The 17,811-nt window shown below is 39.1% G+C and overlaps 1 protein-coding gene across 1 annotated transcript; it reads right to left on the reverse strand.

The window, feature by feature from the left end:
- Positions 1-345: 345 nt before the first annotated feature.
- On the reverse strand, positions 346-16,472 carry TNFRSF11B (TNF receptor superfamily member 11b). Its single transcript, XM_026040744.1, has 5 exons — positions 16,254-16,472; positions 6,618-6,987; positions 2,911-3,105; positions 2,358-2,582; positions 346-1,286 (listed from the first exon to the last, which is right to left on the reverse strand). The coding sequence occupies exons 1-5, from the start codon at positions 16,281-16,283 to the stop codon at positions 898-900; spliced, it is 1,209 nt and encodes a 402-aa protein (XP_025896529.1). The 5' UTR covers positions 16,284-16,472; the 3' UTR covers positions 346-897.
- Positions 16,473-17,811: the final 1,339 nt, after the last annotated feature.

The following is a 17,811-nucleotide window of genomic DNA, read 5'->3' on the forward strand; positions in this document are numbered from 1 at the left end:
CCATGACAATCCAGTGTTGGTGAATACTGACATGGCTTGTGTATTAACTATGAGATCAGGCACGGGGTAGCAGACATCCAAACCTGAGATAAGCAACAAAATCCATGCAGCTTGGCTTTGTGATTCCTGCCCATTTCAGAGTCGAGAGTAAAATGTCAGTCAAAAAGTAAATTGAAAAATTTAATTGTTTTATAAAATAAGATTATGAAATTCTATGTAAAAATTCAGCTTCTTAAATATGGTACATTCACTTTCTCACAGAATATTTAAATATTCAGGTCATTTAAGCTATATTTTCACCGTATTTGTTGAGTTAAAATCATTGGATAAATTAAAACATCTCTACCAAAAAGATACCACAACTTATACATATAAAACTAAGCAATTATAYTTTTCAAATATACAATGTAAAGATATTAAGAACTTTTAAAGCATGCTACAAAATTTTGCCAGAAAAATATATGAGATCATTTTGTTTAACTAGAATATATACAGTGTGCTTTTCATTTCTCTTCCTAAAACTCAGACTCATACAATTTCCATTTAACTTAATAAATATATACAACAAAAATGTTTATTCTTTAAAGAATATAAATAGCAAATACTGTATTAGAGCCTGGTCCAACATTCTTTCCTCATCTAGTGACTGTAGTGGGTCTTTTCAGTTCCGAATGTGCAAAATGCAGAATCAGGCTCTTAGTGTTACCGACAGGTTAATAGCTTTTATAACGTGATTTTATAAAAAAACTCCAAAAACACTGCAAAAGACTAAGAGCTATTCCAGTCAGGCATTTCTATAAATAGTAAGACATAATGTAGGGAAACAATGTTCCAGTTTAATTACTGCTGGCAGTAATTAGGGAGAAATAGTCAGTGGAGAATGCAAAGTATCTTGAATTAGACACATCTTACTTTCACTGATTTAACTTGATTCCCTATCATTTCTAAAAACAGTTTTTGGTATAATCTATACATTGCAAATCTGTGAAGAAACTTTATCACCTTCTTCAGACTTTGGATGGTTGTTTTCGGAAAGTGGTATGTTTTCAAGTGCTTCAGTCCATACATTAAAGCTTTAATGGTGTCTTGGTCTCCATTCTTTATCCTCCACAGATTGAGCAGCTTCAGGATTTGTTCTGTAGGTTGACATAGTTTCATTGTGCGCTCGATATCTTCTTTTCCCACCTTCTTGCCTGGTAAGCTTGCCATCAGTGTGTTGAGATGTTCGAAGGTGAGATTTGGGCGACCAATATGTCTTAAAACACTATTTTCACAAAGATCGATATCTAGATAAAGCAAAAAGAAGAGCTTTAATACAATGCATTGCAACTCTATAGTGGTCTGCAAAAAAAAAAAAAAAAGTCTTGAGAAGCACTTAAGATTGTAACTAAATTTGCAAATAGAAACAGTCCAAAACAACATGAAATTACTAGTGAATATTTATTTCTATAAGCTTTTTTTTCCACGCATCTTGTACAGCTGTCTAGACATTGTAGGACTCCTCATGTTTGGTGAATGAATAATTTACCCTTCTTACTTTGGAAATGTCTGGACAAGCTTGGCTAAAATAGGCACTGTCATTTTGGGTTTTGAAGCATATGAGATACTGCAAACTGACTCAACCATACATATTCAAAAAGTGAGCAGAAAACAGCAGCATTTTTCTAATCTATTCCTCGTAGAGAAAGGTCATTAAAATCTGGTGGTTGTTGATGGTGGTTTACATGAAAATAGGGTAGCCTGACTTTCATAAAAATCTCAGTGCTAACATTGCAGCAGTGTTTCACCTTTGCCACCAGAATTGGCAGATTCAGCACAAGCAACATTGTCAACTGGCATGATAAGCAGCTAGGCATTTATCAAGACAGAAAGAAGGGAAAGCACTTCAGTTATATTCCACATTCCCTTTCTGTCCCCACTCTGCAAATGTAGCAGTCCGAGCTGTCAATCAGCATTGGTAGTGCTTTATTTTAAAACAAATTGGATTCTCAGTTGTGTGTGCCCGGCTCCTTCTGACCTCAACYGTTGTTGCTCAGATGCAGCTGTGGGAAATGTTTCTGTAGGCGGCACAGTCCCCAAAGGGGATCTTAGACCTCAACAACAACTAGACTCCCAAGGGGGACCATGTGTGGCAAGTCTGGGCAGAATTTGAGTTTAAAGGCTGAATCCTGTTCCTAACTACACCTCTACAGCTGCGTTCACCATCAGTGCTCCTGCTCCRAAACCTCTCAGCCAAAACCACTCCTGCACCTTCCCATGAGGGCAGACCCCATCCCCAGAGGAATCTAACTCCACAAAATGTGTAAAATGCTGTTTAAAAGGTTGCTTCAAACATATGTACTAGCAGTATAAGGCACCTTGGATAATCTTCTTGACCGTATCTTGCTCCTTGTTTTGCTGCTTCCACAATTTCAAAAGCTGGAAGGTTTGTTCCTGAGAACTGTGCCTTTGCTTAATCCTTTCTATATTTTCAGGGCTGACTTTTGTCCCAGGCAAACTCTCTGCTAGGATGTTCAGCCAGTTAGGCGTGAGCTGATTAGGAACAGCAAGCCTAAACAAAGCCTCCTCGCACAGTGTTACATCTGAAATAAAGAAAGAAAAAGAATACATCAATTGTTTTGATCTTGGTTATACAGCTTATCTCTGAATAAAAACAGTATGCAGTAAAAACGATTAAAAAGAAGTGTTTAAAAACATTAAAACTATAGAGAGGTCTTCACAGTTGCCCTCCATGCTTGAGTTTCTTCCAGTCTGACTTACAATGATTAAATTTCTACTCTAGTCCATCACTATAGCAGGTAAATGACTGACAGCCTAGATGCTTTTATCATAAATGCTGATATTTTAATTTTAACAACAATCAAAGTTTCAGGAGGTGTTCAGAGCATTCTTATTTCATACCATACATACCTATGCCACATTTTTGAGATGATGTATCTGTGTTTCCCTGGCACACGTTGTCCCGAACTGCATTTCCTTTCAATGCTGTTTTCAAGCCCAGTGCACTACAGTTTGTGTGTTTCTGACAAGCTGCTTTGGATGATGTTTCATTCGAGAAAAATCCTTCTGGACATCTCTTACATACAGTGTCACTCTCAGGGGTACCTTTGGAAAAAGAAAACATTTCCACTTACAAAAATAGAAGAATATATCCCTCCCATAATGATGCTTTCTGCTTTTCATGTTTCTCATGTGAGAAGGAAGTACAATTTWAAAAAAAAGTTTTCTTTTTTTTTTAAAGGAGAATTTCAGAGAATGATGTTCCTTTTGCAGTAATAGAGTAAATAATATTCTTACAGATATAGTTGTCACCAGCATCCRTATACTCTTGTAAATTAATAATTACTTAAGTCTATTTAGATATTATATGATGTCTGATATTCATCTTTCATCTGTACAAATATCCTGGAAAACAATTAACTAGCGTAAGAYACTGAATTCTACTCTGTAATATCTGTGCAGAACATTACTACAAAGGATTATTTAGTTCTAGCCAAGATACAGTTCAGCTAAAGAGCAGCTAAGACCATCTGAACGCTACTTTCATCTTTGATGTATGAAATTAMATTGCAAAATAAAATTCGAGCAATATTTTTGAACTTTTTTTGGATTGAAAAGAACTATTAAAAGCAAATAAAAAATATCCAATATAGTATTTTTTTAAAAAAAATACATACATATTTTTACATAATGCTTGAGTACTATAATCACAGTTATCACTCCAGAATTACACATATGATCCAACAACCGAATGATATTTTATGGTTGACTTAGATGAAGAAAGTGAAAGCATAGGATCTGAAATAACACAAATATTCTAACCACCAGTGACAAGAAAATAACAGCAACAATAAATGCTTTGTATGCACTCTAAGTCATATTTATTCAGTGAACATTGTGCAAGTTTCTAAAGTCTAATATCTAATTTCACATTATCAAATATGGATTTATGCACTTTTTTTATAATTAGAAATTATATTTGAATAAGAAAATGCCTCCATCTAGTGTATTTTGGGAGTATATACATATTTTAATGTTAGCTTTTAAATAAATTTTTAGATTTYGAGCATTTCCTTAGAGGAAAACAAGACTGCGAATCTCAAAATTTCTGACAGATATGAAACAAATATTTCCAAACACATAATCTAGGGCTTCTTTCAGTAGATAAGTGAAAATACAGCAGGAATTTTTAGATCTTGTGTGTCTAAAATCAGAAAGCGCATAAATTGCTTAAAAATGTAGCAAGGCTTGCTTCCAGCCRCCAACAGGCAGCAGCAGCAAATGGTCAGCAGTAAATGGTGGAAGGCTACATGAAGGGCTGTGTTACATTTTCTTATATAATATACATTGCTTTTGGAACTAGACTATACAAAAGAGMAACCAACACATGGCTGCCCATTGCATCTGCACAAGCAGCAAGGAGCATTTTGGRAAAATCTGAATTTTTAGTAAGTCTCCCTAGTACCGACACGTTGTTSTTGTGTTTCAGCAGTCAGGAAGGGGAAGACAGGAGAAAGTCCCCGCAAATGGTTGATCTCCTTTTTGAGAGTTTCCCGTGTAACCTCCTCTGTACAAGAGGGAAATAAAATGGGTAATCATCAGCGTTCTCAGGGTTGAGTATAAAGTTTGCTTCTGCATCTGCCTGGCTTGGCCACCCTTCTGCCACTCCCTTCCATTTGCCTGGAATCCCCCGTTGTCTTGAGGGGAACAGCAAATGCCACGGGAGGAGATAAGGCTGCCTTGTCGCAGGGCTGATTCCCAAGCGGATTGTTTCAAAAGCTCTCACAGGCACAGGGTTTGCTGCTGCAGAAAGGAACAGACCTTAATTTGCACCCACAAATGGGAACTACTGAGGAAAAGTGATCTGCCCAGCATGATCACGTGAAAACTGGCAGTGGGAACTGCAACCTGATTTCCAGTTCTCTAAACTCTGAATGAGGCATTGGACTGCATGATCTGCCTTTGCTGCAGTGGAAGCTTATTTTTATTCACTTAGGCTGTATTGCTCCTGAGTAGAAAGACAGTGTTTCATGGAGCTGCCTGGCAGAAAGTGAGAACACAACGTAGCTCATGCTCATAAAATCCTGGAGTCAGTGTCTCATCTCAAAAACTGAATACTGACAGAGGGGAACACGATAGTTTTACAGTGTTTTCATTCCTTGTTTGAGGTCTGCTTGGGTTTAGTCTCTTCATTCTAATGGGCTTTTGGAAACCAACTTCCAATGAATTACATGATTCAACAACTTTTCTTCTTCCAAAGTTTGCCTCATTTTGAACTGAGGGATCCAAAYCTGTAGTCAATTTCAATATTCTTTCAGAGATGTAGCAGGCTGCTTGGTCAATATATACTCCTTTGTGCCTCTCCTACAYGGGCTTTCTGAGAACTTTGTTTCTGTCCCCTTTTGCCTTGCTGCTCAGGTACAATAGAACTTCACGGACCTAAGCCCTCGGGCTTAGGTCTAAACAGGTTAGATTAGTGAAAGATTCCAATATTGAAATGTGGTAGCTGCTAGTGGAATTGCATAGAAATGCTTAAAAATGGCCTGAGCAGATGTGGCACCAGGTTATTCATCAGTTACTCAGGGARTAGTGATGTTCTACAGCAGCTATATTATTCAGACATTAAAGCTGTTCTTCAACGAGATATTCATAACTGGAGAAAACGCTCTTGACCTATTATTCAGCATAGCTCTACAATATTCTGGCTAGTCCTAATGTTTTTCACTGCATATATGCAATTGCTAGGGAAGTAAATCTGTATCTTTGGAGATTAGTTTCCTACAGCTTCATATCTGACATGCCTCTTCATTTTCTGTATCCCCTTCCTTGGTGTTCTTCTCTGGGCAGTGATCAATCCCTGGCACAATGACAGTTTACAGTTCTTTTAGGTTGTGTTGAATCCTGGAACTAAGCTGAGCCATGACATTTTCCAAATAATAAATAACATATTTTGTTTTGAGAGAAGAACTTATTATTGGTTTAACAATTTGTGTTGTCTACAATGAAGAATACACTTCACTGAAAAACACCACTTCATTCTATCCCTGCCAGCCATTAATAGCACYAGGTTTTTTAACAAAGAAATGGATGCTTGCTTGATGATAGTAACAATTTCCCTAAGAGKTCAACTTAAGACATTGATAATTAATTATTACCACATATTGCTGTGATGCTAGAGCTATATTAATATTCTTATAATTATACACTTGGTGTCAAAGCACTTACTGCTCCTGGGTGTTTTTCAAAATATACTGTTGCTTGAAACAGCATATTTCAAAATGAAAACCATTATTTATCACACACACAAATACTGCATTACAGATAATGTTCCTTTAAAAAGGGCAATCCATCATGTTTCTCATTAGAGCACAATTTGCTACATTTGCTACTGCCATTAAGTAATATATTACAGTAAGAGCAGGGGTATTCCACTGAGAAATGTTCCTTTGGCTACAAGCCAGACAGCGCAGAACAGAAACAGGTTCAATTGGCTTTACAATTTACCATCCTGTAATTTCATCTGGACAAGCCTGCTTTCTAATCTTGTATACACCACAAGTCTTCAGTGCGTCATGGATCTCTAATTAATTCAGTGCTTGTTGAGAACAGATACGTACCTGGCTGTGCAACACCGAACCCAGGAGAACACGCCGTGTGCTTTAAGCAGAACTCTAACTCGAGGTACCTTCCTTCGATGCACTCGCAGACGCGGTTCTGTGTGCTCGTGCATTCCTGCTTGACATACTGCAGTTCTTTACAAACGGTGTTGCAGTACTGGCATTCGTCGTTGCTGTTCCAGTCTTCAGCATAGTACTGGTCCGGGCAGGGAGCGCACAGTGTCTGGTTGGTAGCTGTGCAGTGCTGCTTTACGTAGGATCCAGGAGGGCACTGGTCGCACAGCAGTTCACGAGATGTTCCCGGGTCGTAATGGAGATACTTTGGAGGAGAGAGCGCCTGGGCAGTCCACTTAACAGAAATATCCAAGAGCTAGCAACAGGAAAATAAAACATTGTTCACTTTAGTCCTGGGTGGCAACACAGTCACAAAGAAACCTAGGTTTTAATGAGTTCATGAGTTCAATCCTATCTCTATCTTCAATCAAATGTTTGTTAGAAATTTAGAAAATATTAGCCAGCTTCCAGACTCTCCCATGTCTATCTCTGAATGGGAAACCTTTTGGAGCTTATCCAGAACGTTTTACCATAATGTAAGTACTTCCTTGTTCTTAGTTCATCTATGGCTATAGATCCTACTACTCTTGCACTTAGACTCTTTTAAAATCACAAGGCAATGATCTTTTCAACCTGCATTAGAGAACCTGGTCTGTTAGTTCCCTTAGTATCATGCTCAGCACACAGCAAGATAGGAATTTTGCACTACACACTACAGACACAGAATAAATTGCAAATATCTGAGGATATCTGTCAGATCTGAATATACAGATCTAAAAAGTGTACTCCGTTTACTGGAGGAATCTTTAAAGGATGAGTTACTTTCATTTAATCTTGGACTAAAATGAAGTGACTCTTGAAATAAAATGTGGCAGCTACTTCAAGTATAAAGATGGTGCTTCAGAGAGAGGTAAAGAATGCTCCAACTGATGGAACTTGCATTAAAGACTTAGTCACACAAGCTGGAATAGGTCAGGCCAAGGCTTTCACTTAGTACACTCTGGGAATGGTGAACTGTCTGAAGAAATTGGTTCAGCCCTTACAGAAATCATGACAGCCACAATCCCTTCAGCTTCCCGCAATGATCTACATTGTTGATGCGATTTGGGAACTAGCGGTCTGAGATGACCCTGCCCTTCCGTAGGGACAGCTTAGAGATCACGTCATTTTGGTCTAGTCTAAAGTGAAAATTTGGTTATGTGATTCTCACAGTCCTTCCAAAACAGAACTCTTGTTTACTTCCCTAAGAATAGCCCCAAGCCCTACGAGGTCAGCCTCGAGCTGGGCCTTCAGGCTAGGACCTTGGCTSTGTCTGAACACTGCACGATCAATGTGCTGCCTCTCTTTTGAGAATTGCTCAGCCCATAAACTGTCTCTAACAACGGATTTTTTTCTATGTATATATCCATTCAAGTTAAAGATCTAGATGATTAGTCTTCATTACTATTTTAATTCCAGTTAGCTGGTACAGAATTGCCAATTCAGTTTCAAGAACCCATTTTCCTTTTTTCTTCTCTGCTGCAGATGTCCCCTAAGTGGAAGGGGAATCAACTCTTTATATTCATTCAAACTCATAATTTTCCTAAAGAATCTTCACTTAAGGGCCTCACTTCTGCCACAGAGCTGCATTTCTTATGTGAAATTCTTTTTAAGACTGGAAAGGGCAATTAAATCTGTACCAACACAAATCACAGTGTTTGCACCAACTAATAATAGGGGCCTCAAATATGAACTCTTACTGCCTAACAGATTATTCTTAACTGCAGTACCTTGTTGCCTATCTATGAATCCACTATTTATTTGGCTATACCTAGACTCATAGCAGAATGAAATGCACATGAAATGCATATTACCTACAGACTCTTTTTAGTTACTCTTAGCTAAATCCTTGTCTGACCTTTATCTGTGATTTCCATAGGTGGAAAATCCACCTTTTTCTTTCGGTCTCAATATACAATGCCTTCCACTGTGAAAAACTCCTTATTTCTCATTGAAGTTCATTGATGATATGCAGCTCATTTTTCTCTTAAATGCCTGTATCTATTTCATGAGATCTATTTAATGAAAGGGTATAGGACATTTTTAAAAAGTGATTGTCTTGATAAAAAATGCACCCACCCTTGGCAAATCTGCAACTATTAATCTGCAGCTAGTAACAAGGAAGTCCTTAAAATCCCATCAGCTCTTGATGACAGCAGTCAGGTTTTCTTCTATGAATTTTATTCAGTAATAGATAATATAGCAAGAATTAGGCATCCATCCCACAGATGCCAACGCTTGCATGGGCACATGCATTCTCCTATGGTATTGCAGAACATCACAGAAGGTAACATGAGGTACACATGTCGCAAAGACAAGCAGAAACCAACATGTCATGCAGATGCCTGAACCCAGGAGATTCAGACGATACTAACGCAGATAAAAATCTAGTTTTCCCACTGTGCAATGTGCAAGTCCTCTACAAACCCCAAATTGTCACTGCTGCAGCAACAGACCTTGCTCCTCAAGGYTGTGCATCCTCTGCACTCGGTCACATTTTCTGGTGCTCAAGGTCCCATACCATTAATGTAATGTGGAGAAGTAACAGCAAGAAGATTTTGTCTGTTATCTTTACTTGACAGTTTCCTTTGGAACTCATATACAAGAGTCAATGAAGAGATTTTGCTGCAGGGGGTGAGTCAGGATTTGAAAGCGTTCAACAATGAGGATATGAGAGCATAGGGTTTTGTGGGGAAATATTTAGCCACTTGCTTCCTAAAGAATCTATCACTGTAAGAAAAAATCGCATAAGAATTAAAGCCATTTGACTCGGGTCCAGAAAAAATTGATCCAAATTTTAATTGTATCACTTAAAAAAAAAAACTACAAAGGTCAAGACTGTTAGGATCAAAAATACATGAATAGTACATGTGTGAGATTATGTTAAGTTTTCCTCTTGGAAGCACAAATAGCATCTGCTGAGCAGAATACTACTAATCTAAATCAGCATAACCAATAAACATAACAATAGTTTTAATAAATCAGCATTGCAAAATGGACAATTGGTCTTGGCATTTGTTCCTTAGTATTTTAAAAGGAAAATTACATTCCAGCCCTCTTCTCTTCATTCCCACAAACATTATATAGCTGCAATAATCAAACAGTCATTGCCTGAGCCATAGGCATACTGTATTAAACTCTTCTATTTTGTAAACATTATCCAAGACTCATAAGTCAAACTAAAGCCAGAAATGCAATTAATATTTCAATATTTTACCAGAGCATTTTGAACACAGATATGAGTACAATACAACATTACAATCTTATAAGCACAGGAAAGATGTAGAAGTCCTTGCTACAGAACATTGCAAATAGTTGTGTTCAAAAGGTAATTTGCAAAGAAACAGGAATATTCTAATAAAGAGCTATTACCACAAATATCACCTCTTAGTCATGAGATTGCAAATGAAAAATTACTTAATTCTGGAAGAATGCTTTGGAGAAATATAACTGTATGTTCAATTTTGCTCTTAAACTCTCCTCAGTGTATCAGTTACCAACTTCTGTTCAGAAAGGATATGGAGATTTTTAGGRTTTTTTTTTCATGCTTTTTTTCTTAGGCCCAATAGAGCCATTTGCATACTGTTAGGTATGTTTCTAGACTCCAATCCTATATATCACAGTTCTTCATGAAACCACTATAGGTCCCCTAGTAATACATAGATATTAGATCTGTAAGATTGCCTTTCAAAAGAAAGCAGGTAACACATCTGTGTATTCTGCATATGTAATATATAACCCAGCAACCAGAATCATAGAATCATTATGATTGGAAAAGACCTTCAAGAGCATCAAGTCCAACTGTAAAACCTTCAACACCCTATCTGTTAAAAAATGTCCCTAAGTGCCTCATCTACACATTTCTTGAGCAGTGCCAGGGATGGTGACTCCACCACTTCCCTGGGCAGCCTGTTCCAATGCTTGACTACTCTTTCCAGGTAGAAGTTCTTCCTAATGTCTAACCTCAATCTCCCTTAACACAACTTGAAGCTATTTCCTCGTATTCTGTCTGTAGTTATTCTGGAGAAGAGATCGAGCCCTACTCCTTTCGGGTAGTTGTAGCTTCAAGTAGCTCTTCATAAGGTCTGTGCTCCAGCTCCTTCACCAGCCATTTTTTGGATCTGCTCCARCACCTCAATGTCAATGTCAGAAGTTAGCCTCAAAAAAATAGGTGAATGTGGTTCAAGGCAATTACATGTGTTTTCTAATAGTTTTACTGAAGTAACCTGGACCAAAACAGGTCTGGAAACCTCACAAACAGAATGGAAAAACCATGGTCACTCAGCTCGCACACAATAAACTACCAGGGAACTTTTCTAACTCCTCCCTTCCCCTGGCTTGTCACATAGTCAAGRTTTCCCTCAGCTGTGCTTACCTTAGTAAGTTGTATTGCCTGTAGGAGCAGATCTGTAGATCAAAATGGATAGTGCTAAGAACCTGATATTCCTATTTTGCATGTTTTGGAATTGGGGAGGTGGATTTTGGACCAGCATTAGGCTGGTCCCATAGATTGAGCAGCCATTGGTGGTTGGAGCAAATCTGGTGGGTCTCAGGAGTCTGTCTTTATCAATGCTGCTTACTTCTATAAATCCACGCTCTCATGTGCAAAGTCAAAAAAGTAAATGAGATGATGAGAGAGGCTGATCCAGATTAATTGCTAATTAAAAGCATTTTATGTCATTCCTGACATTTCTCCTTCTAAGCCGTACTAGGATCAACTTGGTAGCAAACCCTCACTTGGATAAAACCTCTGACTGAATCAAATGTCTGGATGTATAGGTGGGAAAATTACTAAATACCTCAGTCTCTGGTTTAATAAATTGCACTGTTCAAGCATATGAAAACCCAACTGGTTAAAGTACAGCTCTTAATGCATTTCTACAATCAAATTATGAAATTTGGTTTCCTGGAAGAGCAAGGCAATGGACTCAAAAGATCTAGGCAGTCTCCTTCAATTTTCTATCCTAAGCATATCCTTTATAATCCCTTTTGGAAGGCAATGATACTTGGCACCTTTTCATGTCTAAATTAACTAATGTTAGTTAATTTAAAGTGTGCTCATTTGGAAAGGCTTTTTCCTGGGGTAGTGAAAAGCAAGGYTCAATTTTAAAAACAATCCCAAAGGCTGTTTTTTTACAGGAATAGAAAATATTACTAATAAAAAAGCAATCACTAAAGTGAAAAAATCTAATATCAGCTACATCTATCAAACTACCAGGTGAAATTCCTCCCACTATCATAAGCCCAGTTCTGAAAGGACTGAAAAATTCAGTCCTCATTGATCTCTCAGGGCCAAATCCTGGTTGCGCCTTAGAAGGGACTTCTCTATGTAAAAATTTGGGATCAATTTAAAATACTGTAATGTAAATCTGAAGTTAGTCAGTGTCCTAATAGTAAGTACTGCAAGATACTTTAAAGCAGGGTTTGCTCATAACCATAATGGAGCCTTTAGCTTAGAGAATGATGTCTGAATTGGATTGGCTAATATTTTATGTATTATTGAAGTTTTGTGGTTCTGTATTGTCACTTACTGTATTTAATATGTTTTGACATTTTACTCAAAATGAGTTACTCAAGGTTAAAAGGCAACCCTTTGATTGTTGATCTTCAACACATTAGGCCTAAAGCACTATTTTTCCATACCTTCTTTATGTCCTCATACACAAACTCATCAATCGCAACATAAAAGACCTGTACAGTCCATTTCTTTGAACCTTAAAAGATATTCTTGAAAGAAAAATAATGTGATTGTGAAATTTCATTTTGGACCTTGGGCATTAAAAGAAGTACATGCCCTATCCTTTCATCTTTACATGTAAGGCAAAGAGCTGATTGCTTTTTCTTTTTGAATTAAAACGAACCAGGAGACAAAGCACATAAAGTCCTTCAAACATCATCCTCTTAAATCACTGCTTTGTGAGAGAAAAGAAAGTGGTTTTTCAGCATATGAAAATATTATTATATAGCTTGGCTTTGTGGTTTGGGTTGTAGACCAAACGAGAATGTTTAATTTGCTGAGAAAGATAAATCTGTTTCTGCTTTTCATTCCACAGCCATTCCAAAGCATATTTTCCTGCTTGATAAATAATCATTGAAGGCATTTGTCAGAATGCTGCTGGTGTTTGCACTGGGTTTAAAGTAAAACCTCACAACTCTCCTACTTTGCTTTCTACATTCATCGCCTGTTTGCATAAAGCTAAGGCAAGAGGCCTCAACCTACACGCAGCTCTTAGGCAGAATGCTTCACTTCATGAGGAGAAAGCCCCACTGGAATCTGAGTAACAAAATATAGTACTGATAGATATGAAATAGGTCCCCTAATCAGTAGCTTGGCAAATCTTGACATCATCTATGGTGTTCTGTACAAGACACCATCAGGCTGAATCAGATCCATGACCATCTATTACAATTAATCTAAGACGAAATGACTCTTGTTTGTCTGGTCAGCTGGAAGATGCTCAGACCTCATCTTCCTTGCCTTTTTTGGAGACTTCCACACAATCACCAAGCCTGACTTCTCTGGGATGGCAGCTATGGAGAACTATATATGCCATAATTGACTGTGGGCTCCTTTAGATTGCAGCCCAAACTAAAGGCACCTTTAGGCAGGCCACAGTTGAGCATCGAGCACACAAATGAAGGCAAAAAAACAAAGCATTTTTACTGATATGAGATTCACTTATAAAATGTTTCAGTACAAAGGACATATTTGCTCACTTTTGACGTAACAGGGTCTACTTTTGATGTTTTGTAAAGACAAGGCTTCTCTTCAAGTGATGCAAGTAATAAATCTTTTGAGCCAGCTGTGTTCAAAACCATGGGTATCAACCTCTTTCTTGCTTCTCCATAAGTACAAACATACAGTAGCAATTTAAATCTCACAGAGATTTTGTAAGGAAGGCACAGCTTGCTGTCACTGAGAAAGCAATTGAGAGGTCTAAACGACTGCGTCATTTTTGGTGGTAGGAAAATGACATTCAGCTGAAAAGTAGTTTTGTGTTTTACCAAAGAAATGCTAAACTGAAAGTCTTCATTTACATGAATTACATTTTCCTTGAGGCTTGCGGAAGGAGAAAGTAAAAAATGCTAACCAACTATGCACCCAAAGCTGTATCTTATCCATAAATCATATTTTGGAACATTATTCTTCAGTGGCTGCAAGATTTAGAGCTAACCCAAACCTGGGATGCTACTGCCATAACTACAATCTGCCCCTACATTGAGCAAGATCCCTGACAACTGACCAACTACTTAGGGAAACAGTATGTCCAGTATCATTTGGAAACAGGTGTTTTTCTCTAGGAAGAGCATGCAAGTCTTTTAAGATAGAAGTTAAGTAAAAAAGGAGCAAAATTAAAGTTTGCATGAGGTTAGAATGATGAGTGCAATTCAAACTACGACAATATCTTTTAAAATTCTTCTGGTAACTTTGGTGTTTTATTTTTAACCAACAAACACACAGACAAACAGAGAGGAAGAAAGGAAGAAGGAAGGAAGGAAAGACAGAAAAACAGAAAGAAAACTCCTACCCTAGCGGGTTGCAAAGCCATTACTGCCTACACACAACAAACCCAACAGGCAGGCCAGAAAAAGCATGTCACATGCATCCAGAGAATCAAAATAGCGAAAGGTCATGTTTAAGGGTCAAGATAGTTACGTGACAAGTAACGAGATCCAGCTCTGGGGAATTTCTTTCAATTCAGCCTTATTTCATAACACTTCTCTGTTTGTAAGCAGTTCTAGTAGTGTTCCAGCAAACAGCACGTACATGCATGCTCTCCCACAACAGGTCCCTTTTTTTTTTGGAAACTTTAGTAGACACTTAAGGCTGAAAGAACAAGTTGTCCTTGAAAGCACAACAAGTCCAAACTGTCTTTTTATCTCTCGTGCCTCCAACCCAAGTGTGAGATGTGTGAGCCAAATGCACAAAACCTTCAGCCAGTCTTGTACCTTCTACACACCTTCTTGTGAAAAGGCTACTGAAACTGCTCTTCACATCTCTAGCACAGCCGGCACTGCTTAAACATCACACTGACATTCAAWAAATTACTTGTGCTGGTATATACTCCTGTCATTCTGTCATATTTCAGTTCAGCTTATGAATGAATCAAAATCACCCTCCTTAGCAGAGACAGCTCTAAATAAGGACTAGGCTGAACTTCACCAAATGCTTTATGAAAGAACACGAATGGACAAATAATGGTTAATTAAGACTAAAATACTGATGTGCTATAATTTTATGACAAGCACAGATAAGAAGGTAATAAGCTGTTGCTGAAATTCCCAAATTAACTTTCTGTGCTTTTGTACAGACCAATGCAGTACAAGACCATGCATGAGATGAAAAAGTTACAGTCCTGGATTTCAATTTGCTGACCACGAGCTGAACAACTTTTGCTTCCCTTTCACTGTTAGCTACCTGGGTTTCTTTCTGAAACAGCTCTTTCAGAACGTTGTGCAAAATAACTTTCTAGTTATAAGTAAGTTATGCAATAAACAGGCATTACTCACTGGATCCTGGAAACCTTGCTTTCAGAATAAACGAAACTCAGTTCTAATGTCCCACCGCAACATTCATGTCACTGTACTCATTAGAGCAAACTAGAAACAAGTTACTGTGCAGGCATACATAACAGCCTACTTTGATTATTATTTGGTTATTTATGATTTGATTATTTATGTTTTTCTTTAAATATTTTCTTACCCAAAAGTGAAGAGTCTGCAAATAGATGTTATACAGTATATGTCTGTACACAGTTTTAAATTAGTCTGACATCATATAAAATTCCATGCAGCCAAACGGATTAAATGGCATTTTGAAAGATTTATTTCACTGGAGACATCTCTAAATTTGCACTTAGAAACATCTTTCTAAAGTAAACAAAAACTTATTAAAGTGGGGGCTTATCTAGGATTTAATAACACAACATTTTCTGTAATAGCTACTGACACAGCTACTAATTCATCATTTTCTTGCACATGAAGCTGATTTTCCTAAGCCAAAATAAGCATCACATGCTTGTGCTTTTCAGATCTTTCTGGAGTTCACAGTGTTTTTTGGGGGTAAGAAAGCCAGCCCAGGGTTTGAGATACTGCCTGGGGCCACTGTAAAAAAGATCACACAAATAGGCAAGGATGGAGCTTTCTGTAAACCAAAAGCAAACATTCCAGCCTACATTTTCTAAAATTCGTTCCTAGATATGATGTTTTATATTGGTCCAGTCTGACAAAGCCTTACAGAAGGTGAGCAGAAGCTGTGAAAGAAGGCAGACGAAGAAGCAAATCATGCCACTACCTCGAGAACTCGATCAAAATCTCTTCCTGAAGCTGCGAGTGTCCAGCTCACTTCAAACCTCACCGCAAAGCTCAGCATGATGAAAACAAAGGGATTCACCGGGAAAACGGAGAGAAGACGAAAAGAACAGAAAACAAAACAAAACAACAAAAACCCCTGCAAGCAAAAGACTCCTCTGTGTCTTTCCAGGCTCCTCTCTGAAGCTGTACTGCATCTCAGAGCCCATCTACCTCTCTGAAGGGACTTACCACAAGCGTGCAGCACAGGAACTTGTTCATTGTGGTCGGTGCAGAAACCTCAGCGAGCGGGCTGGGAAATGAGGCAGGCAGTCAGCTAGCGCTCCAGTCTCCTAGCAGCCTGCTTGCATCCCCCAACATTAAAGACACGATATATATATAGCCCTGCTGCAACAGGAAGCTTTGGCTCAGAGCTTTGATCACTCATTCCCCGTCTATGACCAAACTTTTCTCTCTCTCTCTCTCTCTCTCTCTCTCTTTTTTTTTTTTTTTTTCAAGGAACCTGTAAAACTTGATGACTTAATGGAACTCTTTGAGCGCTCTAACCACAGGCTGGAAAATGCAGGAGGGAGTGTCAGGGGCTGGCCCGGGGAGGGCTTAATTGGGCTCTGTCTGTCTGTGTGTCTGTCTGTCTGCTGGCCCCCCCTCCGCGAGCAGCGGCTCCAAGGGGGGACACTCGCCCCCGCCACACAGTGACCGCAGGACAGGCAATTCCAAATAGCCCCCGGGACGGCGCTCCCCTCGCGCTGCCCTTTCTTGCCAAACGAGGGTCCCCTGGAGCRGGGCTGGCCAGCATGGTGACATGGGGATGGCGAGGGCTGTGGGCAAGGAGAAACGTTGCCGCTTTCCTTGTCCTGCTGCTGCAGGGGTGCGAGAAGCGACGTGTGGTCCTGCTGCCCTCCGCAGCCGCGCTGGGTTCCTGGCTGCCCGAGGGGCTCCCCGAGGATCAGGGGCCCTTTGTCCTACGGAGCCTTGGACGTCTTCCCCTGGCTCCCACCCCATCTCTCCACTGGTACCTGGGTAGAAAAGGACATTTCCCAGTTTGGTCCAGGGACCAAACACTGCTGGTCCTACAGCCCTACATTTGTGGTATCGCTTCCCGGAGCAGCTCCAGTGCTGGGAATCTGCACGTACCCAGTTTACTGGGCCCTGGAACAAAGCAGAAATTCTGCACAAAGGTGCAGAGAAAGCATTTCTCCTCCCGACCACTCAGAAAGTGATTATCATCCATATTTCAGACTCTCTAGGATGCCAAGGCAGAAGCCAAACCCAGATGTGCATCCAATTTTCACAGATGGTTTTCTCTCCTTTTTCACSGGCCAGACCAAAACCTCAGCTCTCTGTAGTCCAGCTCTTGAGCACTTGAAATCTGTGGCCCACACTGGCTCTGCACTGTGCAGATTTGCCCCTTTGAGTCACAAGGCTGTGCAGGGTTGGCAGAAGAAAGAGGTGGAAAAATCTTGCATGTAGTTTCGCAGAAAGTTGGTTACTCTAAGTCAGGAAACCATGTCCTTCAAAAAAGAAAGCCTTGCCGATGCCTCCTTGCACATCTGTAACCGTTTGAATACCCATCAAGCAAATCCTAAAATTGAAACAGATGCTGATTGCATTCAGTAGCGCAATAAAAATTCAAAGGCACTCAAATTAGTGATAAGTTCTTTGTAAGAGGCTGTGTGAAAACTGGAAGGAAACATCACCACTCAGTAGAGTATTGCTGGCTTCTGTTAGGGAGTAGTCACCACTTGCCTGTTTTTACACAYTGAGGAGATGTTGTAACTGTTCCTGTAAG

Source organism: Nothoprocta perdicaria, unplaced genomic scaffold, assembly GCF_003342845.1.
Source record: "Nothoprocta perdicaria isolate Ctin4 unplaced genomic scaffold, notPer1 scaffold_263, whole genome shotgun sequence".
In the NCBI taxonomy this organism is placed as follows: Eukaryota; Metazoa; Chordata; class Aves; order Tinamiformes; family Tinamidae; genus Nothoprocta; species Nothoprocta perdicaria.

Bases quoted from the DNA above. Each gene is read 5' to 3' on its own strand.
- TNFRSF11B (XM_026040744.1), bottom strand. From the start codon at position 16,283: ATGAACAAGTTCCTGTGCTGCACGCTTGTG. The intron at 3,106-6,617 runs GTACGTATCTGT...CTTTTTCCAAAG, and splicing joins GTTCGGTGTTGCACAGCCAG to GTACCCCTGAGAGTGACACT. The intron at 2,583-2,910 runs GTATGTATGGTA...TCTTTATTTCAG, and splicing joins ATCTCAAAAATGTGGCATAG to ATGTAACACTGTGCGAGGAG.